The sequence below is a fragment of the Melospiza melodia genome, chromosome 4 (assembly GCF_035770615.1).
Source record: "Melospiza melodia melodia isolate bMelMel2 chromosome 4, bMelMel2.pri, whole genome shotgun sequence".
Lineage (NCBI taxonomy): Eukaryota > Metazoa > Chordata > Aves > Passeriformes > Passerellidae > Melospiza > Melospiza melodia.
Window position 1 is genome coordinate 11,516,230 of NC_086197.1, and position 15,787 is coordinate 11,532,016.

The window sequence follows — 15,787 nt, forward strand, 5'->3', positions numbered from 1 at the left end:
GTTTACTTGCATTTCTACATAAGTGCTGGTTTCTTTTGGCTCCAAACACCTCACCTGCAGCGTTTCATTTTTTTCTCTTTGACACCTTGCCGTTGATTTTCCCTTACTGCACAAAACAACTTGCTCCAGTGCCTCTTTCACAACTGCTTCTCTGTAGTAAAATGAAAGCCTTAATAATTGTATTTTGATTGTAAAGTTGATTAGTTTTGGCTTTGTTCAATTTGAGGCCTTTGCTGAGATCTTTGGGGCTGAGAATTAGAGAGCACACTGTACCATTATACTTTGGACATAAGGAGTTTGCCAATTTATTTCTTGCCTCATTTGTCACAAAATCTATGAAACTGCAGTCCAAAGCCAGCTTCATATTTTTAAAGGCAAGGCAGAAGTGTATTTGCTTTTCTTCTAAATTAACATCTCCTGGCTAAATTAACCTAGTTTTTCAAACTCAAAACCAGGGTCCTCATTAACAATGAGACTCTAGTAAGCAAGATAAATCCAAAGATCAGCTCAGCACAACAGAAGAGATTGCTTCTCTCCAATTACAGCACTGAAGTGGAAAGAAATGCATACTCAACTTTAGGTACAGACAAATAAAACCAAAAATAAAGATGTACAAAGCATCTGCATGAGAACATGCTAGAAGAGAGAAACACATGAAGAACTCCATATCGCACATGCACAACATTTCCCATGAAATGTTTGTGTCTCGAACTGTTAAGACATCAGAAAAATCTACAAACTCACTATCTTCAGATTTTAATTCCTGACATCACTGAAGCTCTGTGGCCATGGGTGAACAAGCCACTTCAGGTTTAGCTTTTCAGTTGACTCCTTTGAGGAACAACAATGGCATTTCTCTGTTTTTATTTAAAAAAATTACTTTGAAATGTAAAATCCTTTACTGAAAAGAACTAAACTGAAAAATACTATTATTTATAGCCACTTTTTGATGAAAGTGTGGCTAGATGAGACAAAGGCTTTTTCCAAATATAAGAAGATATCCCTGGCATTCTTTATAACCTAGCAAGTCCTAACCCTTTTAGGTTTCCTGCCTAATGAGGGCTTGAAGGACAGCAAAAATTTTGCAGCCAACTTGAACCAACAAATTGAATTAATTTCCATTCTTTCCAATAAATAAATAAGTTTCCTTTGCATGGATAATATTCAACATGAATTACCTATAAAAGCAAAGTTTCTCTTTAGGAATTGAACCTGGAAGCCAAAGATAATTTAACAGACAGAACTGAGCCCACATCACATGAGGAACAAGCTCAGGCACATAATAAATTTTTACAGGACACATTTTTCATCCTTAGAGATATTCAGTAAGGAAAGTGTATGATTTGTGCTGAAGAATCCCAAAACCTGCAAGATAACAGTCTCCATCTTCATCTTCACCTAAATTACCCCAAAGCACATTCAGCTGTATTTAAGCTATTTGTGATATGCTGATGTAAAAACCTTCCTAGAGCCCCTCTTCATTTTACTGAGATCTGTTTGAATTCTCATCTTGTTCCCCAGATCACCTGAACACCCAACCAGGGAATTTTGGCAATACACATCCTCTGGCTTTGGCTTGTCAGCCACTTCATTATGGAGAGTTTGAATAGCAGAAGGCTTGAGAGAGACCTCTAAGGACATCACATAACAGAGGTTTCCATTTCAACAGTAAACTACTGCTTAAATGGAATTAAAAAGAATTAAAATTAATTCTTTTTCAGCTACCTACTTATTCACTTCATAGTGGTTTAATAAGAAATACAATCCCTACTTGATGAGACAGTTCTGCAAGATGATGACACAAATCCTCCTGAGATCAAAACTGCTATATTACCAAAACTATGACTTGGAATATGGAAACACCTGGTTGATTTGTCATGATTTTGTCTCAACAAGTTAATTTCTCTGCTATTCAACACTTGAGTATTTTCTGAACATTTACATCTATCTTTGACCATTTACTCCAATAATTTTCTGATTAAATCCCCCACTGCTCAAAGCAACTTGCAGTTGTCATCTTTTCAAAACAATCTCAATGGATTAAAATCTTTATTAAAGAAATTAAACCAAATCATCAAGCTAGTTGATTTCATAGCAAATAATAACTATATAATTTAATTTAACCTAACATGCAAAGCTTGATTCCTAGATTACATAGTGGAAATACACTAATGTGATCCTGTAGTTTTCAAGTCAACATGAATTTTAAAGCTGTAGAATGCCAGCAGACTGAAAAAGAGCTGTAAGTCTAAAGAAAGCTACAGCCATCTCTATTTAGTACTTGAGGCAGGTCTGAAAAAGGGGGCTAGGCAACACCAAATATAACATTGTGTCAAATGATTTTTCAGAATTCTCTGTGTTTCTATATGTACCAGCTCCTGGTACAGGAAGAGTTCTCTTCATCCTGCAATCTGCAGAAAACTATTATAAGAAAACTACTGAACTGGGGAGAACTGACTTAATAGCAGCGACAGCATCATACCTCAAAGAAAGACACTTTCAGAGTGCTTAGTGTCATCTTTTAGGATTTCTAAATGAACAGTTCTGGTCAATTTTCAGGTTTTTGACTGCAGTTTCATGGAACCACTTTCACTGCACACAAAGTATTGCCAGACAAACCCAAACCAACAGTTCTCAAATCCTATCACTGTGGAGCTTTCTCAGAAATTCTACAGACCTGTAGATGATGCTTTTTATTTTGCCTAAAGTATTGTTTGGGAAGGGAAGAAAACAAAAAACACATAATGGATATTCCCATACAGTATAAAGACAAAGATTGTATGTACTGCCAACAACTCAGTTCTCCAACTTTTCTTACTCAATTCCCACTTGTTGTCCTCTAGGATTGCAGGGAAGCAATTACTTGCTTCAGAGGTTATTTCTGTAATTAAAGCAAATTGACCTCACCTTTTTTTTTAAAAAAAAGGAATTTCTGTTCCACTCCAGAAACCAGCCTGGAGTTAGACACTGCCTTACCTACACCCTGCAAAGCTCTAGTGTTATTTTAAAGCCAATAAAAGAGTGACTTGCACATGCACAGTGACCATGGAAGCACATGCACCCTTGGAGAGTTCCCTCCTTGTGTTTTGAACTACGCTGACAATGTCCGGAAGGGATTTACAATTGCTCAAAGCTACTATTGTTCACACTACATTAAATCTACAATATATGCAATGAGATACCATAATATTTTCACTTGGAACTTCTGTTAACCCACAGCCTGACTGTATTTAATGAAATATGTAGTGCTCACAGAGTTGATTTATATGCATTACTATTTACAATTCACATTTATAAAAGAGGAAAAAGCACCCTAAGGAGCTCATGGTTCTTTTGACTTTAACAGAGAGTAAAAAGTGCCTGATTTAGTTTAGCTCAGTAACACCCCTAGAAGCCCCAGAATCTTATACTGGATTAGGGATGGAGACAGGAATCACTGATGGAGCTGAAACAGCCAGCATAGGAAATCTACTTCTGCTATCAACCCTGAGCCAAAACACGCCTGCATATTTTAGAACAGAAATCACAGTCATATTTATGCTTATTCTGTATAGAATTATACACAAACAATGTCTTTGCATGCAGAAAACTTGGAAATGAACTTTTGTTAGGTATTGTTCTAGAACTAAGTGATGTGGAGAATTCATACTTCCAAGGGAAAATTACACAGATAAACTTTTGCTTTTGACAGAACTCCTGGGTATATTTAATTATACAAAATAAAGGCATACAGAATTAGTTAGCAGAAGGCAGTATGTTGGTGGCCTTAGAGCTATCTTACAAACAATCTGTTCTCTATATTAATCAACATAAAACCATCACTCTCCCTATTCCTCTACCAATGTAACACTCAGTTATCTAGAAAAAAAAATTCTCTTAGATAACATGATCTGCAAACAGGTTATGATACAAACAGACTTTTACCAAAGCATTGCCCTCTGGGCAGTAAAGAACATGAAATTTTTTGGTGCTGCACCTGTTCCCTAAGATGGTTTGCAATCATGACTAGCAAAACTGAGGGAAGACAAAAAGGGTATTCATCCTCTAGAGTCAGGATTGTGTAAGCCTAAAAAAATCATACATTTTGCATTGTATATGTATGCCAGGATCTCTATTGATGAGATCTTTCAGAGCAGTTTCTGTAGGAATGTTGCAATATCTTAACAGAAAATGAAAGCATGACAAAACCTCTACATTTTTAACACTGAGCCTGTATGCTGAATTTTTCACATTCTCATTTGAAAGAGATTTAATCTTCTTTCCCCCTCTCAAAAACTATGACACTGAAGGGATCAATTACACCAAACCCATTTCCTGAATAAATATATCCAGAAAAATAACCTCCCATGGAAAGGCATAGCAACAAGAGCACAGTGTAGCTAAATTCTCCAGAAATTAACGACTGGACCTCTTTTCCCAACTCCTCCCTACAACATCAACAGTCTTAGAAATTACTGAGTGGAGCAAAATGCTTTAACACCACCTGGTGTAGTTTTCAGCAGTTGATTTTGCTTCCAGACCTGTCATGGCTCATTAAGATAGTACAATACTTTCTGTCTGCAAGATTGTTCTCAGGGACCATAGAATTTGAGATAAAATGAGATACAGAAGGTTTTATCACAAGACAGAACATGACTGTGACATATCATGCCAAGGTTTTAGTATCTGAAAAGCTACAGAAGGAAAAGACTTTCAAGGCAAGTGAAGGGTAACAACAAACCAGTTAGAAAAGGTAAATACAACTTCCAAATACTTAAAGAAACAGAGTAGACCAGAACAATCCAATTCTGTGTGTACTCACATGGAGCATTTTGTCTACATTGGCTTTGCTAAAGCTTCATGTCTTTGCTTTGCAGTTTTATCACTTGGTAACACTTTGAGATTCAAGATTCGAGATTTGATTGACCAGTTTAGTAGTGCTGCCCAAAAATGGGTTAAAATTGAAAAGGACAAAACAATGGTAACAGGACATTAGCGTGTTAATTTTCCCTGTGTGCCCTGAAAATAAAAATTAAAAAGAAAATTCCAAAGCTAACAGAAGGAAAGAGGGACTGACAGGGATGCACTTTCTCAGCTTAGCCCCAGACTGTGAATCCTACAGACACAGAGTGCCCCCTGTGGGACTGCAGCTCATTTCAGTGCACGTGAAGCAATCACAGGAGAAGTTCAGGTGCCACTGCTGCACCAGGTGATGTCTGACACACCAAAGCCCCCAAGCCTGTAAGCCCAGCTCAGTGTGATGTGGCCTAGGAAGCCACACCTTGCTGATGTGACAGTAACATGCTGCTTCTGCTCTGGGGCACTGACAACAAACCCAAAGGGATTCTAAACTATGGAGACAGCTGTTCATCTGCTCTGGAGGATGTTGTTATGCCATAGGCATAAACCATAACTTCTTTAAAGACCAGGAAATTCCTGAATTTCCAAGAAGACAGGTGTAGATGAGCCAACAAGCTACTGTTTAATGGATATTGATACTTTCTTTTTGTTTTAGCTCTGTTCACCATGGGTGTACACAACCTAAAGTATTTTTGTTTGGTTAAACTGTTTGCAGGCCTTCAAATCACCTCACACCTCATTTTGGATCAACTGATTTTTGTTTTCTGGCAAATAAACTGTGTCAATTAATCAGTTTCTTTTGGATTACTTTCAACTTCAGCTTCATACTCATACCTCCAGACAATGCTGCTTTATTGCTGGGAAGATGAACTTTTCACAAGATGAACAACCTCATCTTCCACTGACTTAATTTTTATTTGGGAGTGGTCATGTGAAGGCCTTTGTATTTTTTCTTATCTGAGAGCCAGAAAATGAAGATGTGGACTTCTCCATCTACCAGCTATTTCTCAGTTATACCATGCTGGAAAACTGAAGCAGAGATATGGGTGAACAGTCTTTCTGCACAGCCCTGCCTAGGCTGGCATCTCATTTTTATAAGTGATCCTCTGTAGCTCTCTGAAGTTTTCCAGCTCTGAGATGAAGAAAGGAAAGTACACAATAAACAGCCTCATTGAGCTACCCAGGCCCGGTTCATTCCTGATCACTGCCTCCACTCTGTATGAAAGAAACACTATCTGTGGGATGAATTCATGACATTAAAAGCTACTGTGATAGATACTCAAAAGTATTGCTTTTGTACATTACTACTCATGTACAGTCAGACGAGAAATCCAAATATGCTTTCTGACAGCTTGATTTTGAAACATAAATTATTTTCTGTGCTAACAATTCATCTGCAAGATCTTTGATTAGTTTTCAAGAAACAAGAGCATAGTAAATTATTCTCAGAGAAGTAATAATCCTTCTGTTGTGAGCCAGCAGGATGAAAGATCCAACTCTGAAGGGCCAACTATGTTATGTAAGTCTGCATACCTTGAATTATAGGGCTAGCAGCAATTGCAATTAGCAGGAGAAGGCATAACTCAGGAAAGGGCTATTGGATCCTTCTCCAGGTCTGAAAGAACACCTTGAGAAATGCCCCAACTGGGACTTTTCAACCCTGGAGTACATGATTGGATAGACCTTTCTGGTCCTTCTGACCACAACAAAAGGCCTGTATAGTAAAAAAAAACAGAAAACAAACATGCAGACACAGTGTCTGTTCCCCTCCCCTGTGAGTGCAGCGTCCTCTGCTGCAGATTTGGCAACTGCAGGAGCTCGGCCTCAGATTAGACTGTTTGTGCTTGGTTATTTTCACACACTGCCAAAATTTGCTGACAACACCAGGGGGAAAAAAAAAGAAAGTAAAACTGGTGATTTTCAACAGTTTATAACTCAGCTCAGCCTAAGCAGGTTTTTATGGGACAAAGAACAGAGATTTCTCTGTAGACAGCACTTTATTCCTGCCTAATTTAAAAGATTTGCTGTGAATGATGGAAACATTAGAAGTTCTTAAAGAAAACATAACAAAACAAAAATCCTAGCAGTTCACTAGTATTTCTCTACAGTAGATCAGGTTTGGTGATATAAATAGAGACCATTATCTGCCTCTCTCATAATTATTCGCAATAAAGTTTTTTTAAAGAAAATGAAAATATTAGACTTAAAGGAAGAGAGCTTCAAAATACATAGTATTTCTTCAAGGAGTGAAATTTCTTGCTTGGAATATTTCACACTTGAGCTATTCTAGTGCCACACTATTCCCCTAAGGAGTGTGAAATGATCTTCTCAGGGTTACAGAGTCAGTGGTAAACACAAGTTCTACTCTAAAAACCAGTATTTTAAACATGTATTTTCACTAGTATTATATCTAACAACTTCCTATTAAAACCCAGAGGTAACTTTCTGGATCCCCTTGTTGCTTTAACACTCTCTTTCACTCCATATCTGGAATCTCCTAAAGCAGCACTTCCTAAGACATTTTTCTTGTCTGCTCCCCAGCCCCCATCAGCTGACTGCAGGGCCTAGGCTGTTAAATCTACACCCCTAACAAATCTCAAATTTAATCAGTGCTGCTTCTGAGCACCTCAAACTTTTCCCACTGAAGCATGCCCTAGAACATAGGAAACAATATTGCTTCAGCATCCCTTTGAACACTACCTGTACAACAACTATTTTTCCTCCATAAGAACTCCAAAAGCAGCTAATTGCTTCACAAAACTGGCCACTCATTCAATTACTGACATTTTTCAGTTGAAATAGTAGTAAATACTTTAACAACATGAGAAATTTTTTGCAAAACTAGAAAACAAATGAGTGCTTTTCATAAAAGACATAGGGAAAGCAGGGCAACAAAGAATATACTGGAGTTTCTGTATATAAAGTAAGATATTAATTGACTGGGAGTCCTCAGTAGAGACTTGTTTGCAACAGAGCCTCATGGTGAGGGCGAGGTTTTGAAGTTTGGATGCCTTTGGCAGCTTTATAGAACTTTACGACAGACCAGCTATGACTAAAACATGCTCAGCTAGTTAACTATACAAATGTAATGCTTTTTCCATCTCTCTCTCCATGTGCTGACAGCATTACCATTCTCTCCAGTGTTCTTCTTCCTTCTGAGGCACAATGGATCTACCAGTTCATGCAGTACCTGATACCACATTTCAGTACAAAAACCTTCCAACAATAACTTACACAGGTAAGAGAGGTCATCATTCAGAAGTGAGTAGTTATATTAAAGGATCTACACAATTCCAAATACATTTCAGGATATAGACTACACTGCGTGTGAATTTTAATGAGAAGGTTTGGCAGAGCAGTTTGGCAGAAGAAAGCACTCTCAAGTGATTGGAAATGGGATACATCTCCAGTTGCTTTGGATTCCCACATCACCTAAAGAGCTATTCTTCCCATCCCCCCATACAGCAACTCTCAAGGCAGTCAAATTTATAGCTCAATAAATTTTTTTATTAAAAATAAAAAGTGTGGCTTTTAAGTACTGCAGTCTTCCAACATCCTTATGCCAGGTCTAGATCAAACTGTTGTAGCTGAATATGAAGCTGGGGAGGCTTGGCCTGCTTTATACAGCAGTTCTAAGTTACAATTTCAAGATCTAAGCCACCTCTTTCCATTTTGTAACAGCTGTTTTTCTATCCTTTCATTAAAAAAAAAAAAAAGGAAAGGAAAGAGGCCAGTGTAGAATAGTTAAATAAATAAATAATGGCTCACAAAACCACAGTGGAGGAACCACTGCCAGTCCTGCCAATAAAAATGTTCCTTCTCTTCAGGGCTGGCTAAACAACTGAAAGTGCTTCTAACGAACTGCTGGCAGCACTATCCATCATTGCACTAAATGGATTCATGTCTCCCTAAACCAAGGATAACTATTTATCTGTAATGCACAGTCAGAAATTAGGAAGTATTTAAGCCTGGGAAGTCTAATCCCTCTCTTCTCCCCACCTCCTCAAAGCCTGGTTTTATCCAGGCTTCCTTGTTTAAGGATGATTATTAAAATTTGACTGATAGAGAACTTCAAACTGCTCCAGTGCTAATGAATCATCTGAATGAGTTTGAAAAATACTTGAGCAGACCAGAAATCTGCAGTGTGACTTTACCATTACAAACAACTCACATTATGTTTATTTTCTCCCTCTTTTTTTTGGTCATTTGCTACACTGCCTTGCATCTTACCTTGAAGTAGTTATAGGCTGCTCAAACCAAGATTTGGTACATTTATTGGACATAGAACAACTGAGTCTCAATAGTTGCTTAGGATCTTTTTAGATGCTATTGTGCAAATAATAAAAGTCTATGGCAAACAATCAAAAGGAAGAAATGTTTTTGAGCTCTAGAGGAAGTGTGAAAGTGATGCAAGTAATCCCTGGTCAGAAGTCACCTCTGAAGGCTCGACTGATTACAGATAACTGCTATCTGCAGAGACCTATCCAGGCAGGGCTGTCTTCAGAACAAAAAGGATCACAAAGGAATGCAGAGACAATCAATAAAACAAGCCTACAAATAATAAAAGAAGACACTTACTTCATTTCCAGGACCTCCTCCAAATGTTTCCTTCTTTCAGCTCGTAGGTTGGTCAAATGGGTTTCCTTCTCAGCCAGAGACTGTTGTGTAGAGGACAATTTTGCTTTCATTGACTCCAGCTCCTGTTTGACCTTCTCCATAGCCATCATCAGCTCCTCCACCTAAAACATTTTTGGAGAAGACAGGAGGAGAGAAAAATTATGCAGTGTGACCTGCTGGAACTTACTAAATGCCACAACTGAACTGGAGTACCAATGTTACCAGGGAATAGAATACTCAGCACTTCTGCAGGCTGGAGGCACCATCCAGTGCTGTGGACAGGATGCCTACACTTGACCAAAGCAGCATTACAGCTTGTGAGTTCACTTAGTTTGGTCACATAATCATTACAATACAAACCTTCAACTGTTCTGTATTTCTGTTTCAGAGAGTGTACCACAGGGATAAGAGGATGGCTTGCATATCTTAACACTGGCCCACAAAAATGCAAGGTATTAAAGGAAACACATTGATAATATACCAAAGGATAAAACACTTTCACTGTAAATGATGCCTAAAGAGAAACTACATGTGCACTTTAGGAACAAAGGTAACATTTCTGAAGCAGGGAGAGGAATGGGTTCCCATGAAGATGTGAGGCTACTTCCCTCAAAACACCATTTGAATAATGTTTTTAGGCACATGTTGGGATTTAGCAATGTAAGACATTCAAAGAGTTGCTGACGGCAGAGAAGTACAGCAGAACAATGCTCTTATCTTCAGCAAACTGGAAAGATTCAGAAACAACATAATTATAAATTCTGCCATATATTTTACACAAATTAAGAGTAACTTTATTTTGCACTCAGAACAGGTTCTGTCTTCGGTAAAATTTGTCACTATTTAACATTCAAATTCACAATACATGCTTAAATTTAGCTACATATAGCATTCAAAACCCTCTGGACGTGCTTTAATAATTTTATAATAAAGCTCAATGGCACACTGTTACTGTTATATTTTCTGAAAAATCTCTTTGCCCAGGATTTTCTCCTGGGAAGCTGAGAAGTCTCAGAGAAAAAGGAAAACAATAATTATTTGTTTCTTCTGTGTTTTGCTACTTTGGAATGTATTTAGACATTGTTTACCAACAGTAAACAATGATTCATGTTCATTGGTTTCAAGTGAATTGTTTTTACTTGATGACCAATCACTGTCCAGCTGTGTCACGACTCTGGAGAGTCACGAGTTTTTCATTATTTTTTTTTAGTTCTCTGTCTGTATATATTTTTATTTTTAGTATAGTTTATTATAGTTTTAATATAGCATTCTTTAATATATTACAATATCTTAAAATAATAAATTAACCTTCTAAGAACATGAAGTCAGATTCATCATTTCCTTCCTTTGTCGGGGTCTCAGAAAATACCACAGCACACTACTTTCACTGACTTCTTCCATGTAGGCTTTCTCTTTCCATCACAAACCAAGTGTTCATAAATGATTTTATAATGTGCTTTCAAAGGGAGAAACTCAGATGCTACAGCTGCACAAAATCAAACATTTGTATAAATTTAGTATGCAATCACAGCAATACATTGCCTTTATATCCCTCCATAACAGTCAACTTGCAATCCATCCTGGAAGTGAATTATTCAATTTACAACAAGCTCAATTTCTGCTTACATGTTTTTACAAGGAAAGTTGAGTATGTAATTTGCTATATAGGTGCTGTAGGAGGGAAGTATGTAAGATGCATTAATAAGTCCTGTACTGCTAAAGGTAGAGCTAATGACTCACGACAAACATGGGTAATAAGACTGGTGTTCATGCTCAATGGTGACAGAGCAAGAAACATTTTAATTGAGAATTAGGAGATTTATAAAAACCCAGCACAGACATTGTGCAGTGTTTACTGCAGAAAATCCTTCTACCCCCATTCAAATGCAGCTGCCAAAAGGTGGTATTCTTATGCTTAGCTAACTAAATAAAAAAATTAAAATATCCAATTATCATAAACTATTCAAAATGTACAGCCAAGAATTCATCTAGTATTTAACAGACCAAAGGAGAACCTCAGTGACAAGTAGTCCAAACTGGAAAGCATGAATATAAAAGCAAAACTTTCCTTGTTTTATTAGTGTTTAGCACACAAAACAAGATCAGAAAATCTGTCATTTTTTAAAACTAAGAGAAAACTCCATAAAGTGAAATAGAGAAAATATATCAGAAAAGAATGCAAAGAACAGCAGAAATAATACTACTAGGATGGAAACTGATTCTTAAAAAAATGGTGGAGCAATGAAGGTGCACTTGTGCATCAGTTGCTATGGGATATCAGTCTCTGCTTCCTGTGGGTGCATCAAAAATACCTTCGTGCACATTTTCCTCTAAACTGAAGAGAGGCACTCCAGCTATAAACCCCTGGGCTCGAACAGAAAAGCACCTGGAATCAGCAAGCCCCCAGCCAACTGCAACAGTTAAAGGGCCTGTGTCAATTTGTCAGCTGCCAAGATAAAACAAGCTCTGAAGCAACATCTCCTCCATAATCAGGTTTGAAATGTTTCTGACAGGCTTCCTCCCCCTGCCAGCCATCAGGGTCTGTGATGCTGACACTGAAGGACTGGTTTGCCTGGTGTAGATCTGCAGTGTGACAACTCTGAGCTCTTTGGAAGACAAGAGGAAACTGGAGCCTGATACCTCTCCTAGGGAGAGGTGGCAAGGGCTAACTCTGCAAGAGTATCTCCTACTAGTGCTTATTGCAGGTACTTTATCTTTTCTCATTGCTCCGTTTGCTAACTTTTTAATTCTAAGGTTTGAATTTGGATTTTTGCAGACCAACAGAAAATTGATCTAATCATGTATTAGAAATGGCTGGAATGTGAGCAGCTTTTAAACGGTGCCGACAGCTTGGTTTACAGAACTGTCATTACCTTCCAAGCTCCCCAGCAAGGGCCATTTGTCACACAACTTAAAGACAAAGTTCACCAAAATAGTGATGATTGTATTCACAGTAAAGACTTTGTTGTTCAGATTCATCAGGTTGTAGATAGTCCATGGGTCTATTACAATTAAACTTCTACAAAACAAAACATTTTATTTGGCAGCTTCTGAATCTTAGTGCAGACCTATCTCAGTAAGCAGTCCCGTGAGAAACGATAGAATATTCACGGGACGTAAACTACTTACAATGCACATCTAATTTAGCTTACACAAAAACCTTCACATCTGCCCTTGATTTCTGTCCCCTGAGAGCAGCTAATTACATAATAAAGAAAAAATATTTGCCAAAACCAGAGCTCTTGGCACATTTAGACATTTTCAGGCATGCTGTTGACATTTTCAATTTAGCTGTGGGTAAGCTCGTGCCCTGTGAGCTGTACTAGAAAGTCTCCACCCATTTCAGAATATGCAGAGTGAACTCCTGCTACTCTTTGCTCCAATGACAGTATATAAAGTAAGATGTATCTTTGACTGACTAGGACATAGCTCCAATTCAGTTATCTGTAGACAGGCCAGAAAATCTTCATGTATTCTGAGCAGAGAACTTAAATGGAGACTTATTTGTTCATTGTTCTCAGGCCTTAAGTGACAGCTTATCTTTAAGGAAGAATATGAAGCTGAAATAAGTTTCCATTAGAGGAGATATTTCCTGAGAGACTGAACAAAGAAGGCAAAGAATGTCAATTAGATCAGGATGAGATTCACAGCAGCAGAAAAGGGAAATGTCAAGACAGGACAAATACTTTGCATAGTATTGCATTCACTCCTTAGGAAACATGAAAGCAAGGTGGAGAGAAATGGCAATGCAACAGGAGAGGTTTATTTATGTCAATGACAGCCTGTAAAGAAATGATTTAATAACAAAAAACCCTGAGGCTCTTTTCAGGAGCCTATCTACCATTCTAACCTCCCTGCTCCTACAGAGTGTTATTTCAGCCTCCTGCAACTGCAAATCAAAACCCAAAAGGCTTTTGCACAGACAGAGATACCACATCACCTCCAAATATTAAGTGGTTCCAGTGAACCTTTCTGGCCATTGGGTAATGTGAAGCCAGGGACTTGCAAAGAGCTTGGTCAAGTTCCCCAAAAGCCAGTAAAAAGATAGAAAAATTGAGAAAGGGACTGTATATACAAAATATTACTGAGTCTGGAAATCCTTCCAACCTTTGTACTACTCTTGGAATGATTTCAGATGATCAGGATAGGAAAGCTCCAGTTCCTCACCTGTTACATGAGAACTTATGCACTGCTAAGAATTCCTGAGACACAAATGATACTTCAGGCCAGGAAGAATGCTCACATCACCTGATGTGGTTGTTATTGTTTGCCTCGAAAAATCAGAGCCCAAAGACTCCAACACCTGAGGTCAATCCAGACAGACAACTCACTGACAGAACCTCAGCATCCCCAAACACTTCAGATTGTTTACATTACAATGTAGTGGCAGCTACCCCTTTTTCTTCCCATTGTGAGCTCTCCTCAGTGATAAAGCATCACCTGAAGATAACTTTTCTACTGCACAGAACATTGGAAAAGGCTTCTCGAGCCCTCTCAGGAAGATAGCTCTAGAGCTTAATTTTCTGCTTGCATCTTTTCAGAGAAGCAGAGCAATTCTGAGAGGCACAAATTCAGAGCCACAGATGCATCATGAATGCTGGTAACACAATGAAATTCACTACAATGGGACTGTGCAACTCTAGAGAGGCAATGGCAGAGTCATCAGTCTGGGGGGGAAAAGAGCACAATGCCGTACACTTGAAAAATCACCTGCAGGGGCAGAGGCTCTGTTCTGACATGGTGACCCACAAAACCCATGTTTATAGGCTATGTGCATACCAAGAATGAGGAAAAGGCTAAAGAATGCCCTAGACAGACACCAAAAAGGAAAATGTTCTAGTCTTAAGTGATAGGCTATTAATGCATCCAAATTCAGATGTATATGATTGGCATTAAAACTAGCAAATCACTGGTACACTATATAAAAAATATTTTATGTTAGGTAAGGCTTTTTCTCACCTGTAGATTATCAATCTTTACAGAAAACTTTGTGTATCGTCTTTTGTTTTTAATTTTTTCACAGAATAGTTTGGGTTGGAAGGGACCTTCAAGTACCATCCTCCTGCCGTGCCCTTAACCACATTAGGCCCCTCAAAACCCCATCCAACACAGCCCTAAACACACTTCCAGTGATGGGACATGCACAACTTCTCAGGGCAGTCTGTTCCAGTGTCTCACCATGCTTATTATACAGAACTTCTTCCCCATCTCCGTCCAAACTTATTCTCTTTCAGTTTAAAGCCATTGACTCTTGTCTTGTAACTAAAGACCTTGGGGAAGAGTCTCTCTCTCTTTCAAGTCCCCTTTTTATACCTCAAGGTTGCCATGAAGTCTCTCCAGAGCCTTCCCCACACTGAACAATTCAAATTTCCAGGGTTTCCTCACAGGAGAGGTGCTCCAGCCCTCTGATTACCTTGGCCTCCTCTGGACCTGCTCCAGCAGCTTTGTGTCCTTCCTGTGCTGGGACCCCAGAGCTGGAAGCTCCAGGTGGGAATTCTCCAGAACTAAAAAGAGGGGAGAATCCCCTCCCTCAACCTTGCCAGTCTCTAATTAAAAGTCTCAAAGGGCATGACAAGGGTACTTGACTGTTACACTAAGATCCCTACTTCCAAGCTGGAGATACAGTATTTTAGGAACATAGGAAACACAGTTCAATGTTTAATTACATACTTGGAATCAGAGTTGTTTTTTGCTTCTGACTGAAGGAAAGAAATTCTAGTTCTTTCAATATACATACAGACACAGCAGGCCATGGGACAGCTGTTAATACTCATTATTGTGTCTCAAAAGTTCCAGACAGAATACAAAATGATGGCATTTCAGAGCACACAAGTACAAATACCAACACAAAGTAATTTTCCATGATCTGTGTATAAATCAATCACTAGAGATCTTTTCAAAACCATCTCAGCAGGTTAACAAGTATATTAAAAATTATTTATTTTCTAAACGGACCTGTTTTGTATAAACAAGAAATTAGCTTTGCAAGACAAAATGTAATAAAAATCTGTAGTTTTACCCAAAATTAATTAGGCAAGCAAAACAAAAAGTCTTGCAGTTAAAAGTCAGTAGAAAGAATATCAGAAGGACTGAAAAAGTAATTAACATTTCTCAAAGTGTCACTCTCAGATGACAGTCTCTTATTTATCTACAACTCTTGAGTTTTTAAAGTATTTTTTATCTCACTATGTACACTGCTGAAATGATAAAGAGTCTGCAAATTTCTGCATTATCTTTTACTCAGTTGAACTGATAGGACTGTAGAAAAGGAAAAGAAATAGACATGAAAAGAAACACAAAGACAAGAGATCTGGCTCCATGTAAACTTGTT

The 15,787-nt window shown here is 38.2% G+C and overlaps 1 protein-coding gene across 10 annotated transcripts in view; it reads right to left on the reverse strand.

Annotated features, from left to right (window-relative positions):
• The window catches only part of ERC1 (ELKS/RAB6-interacting/CAST family member 1), a 271,131-nt gene that overhangs the window by 88,067 nt on the left and 167,277 nt on the right, over window positions 1-15,787 (reverse strand). For all 10 annotated transcript variants that reach the window (XM_063153879.1, XM_063153874.1, XM_063153880.1 and 7 more), the window contains one exon: window positions 9,418-9,578. In XM_063153879.1, coding sequence (XP_063009949.1) covers window positions 9,418-9,578 — 161 coding nt within the window. The remainder of the gene's footprint in view (window positions 1-9,417; window positions 9,579-15,787) is intronic.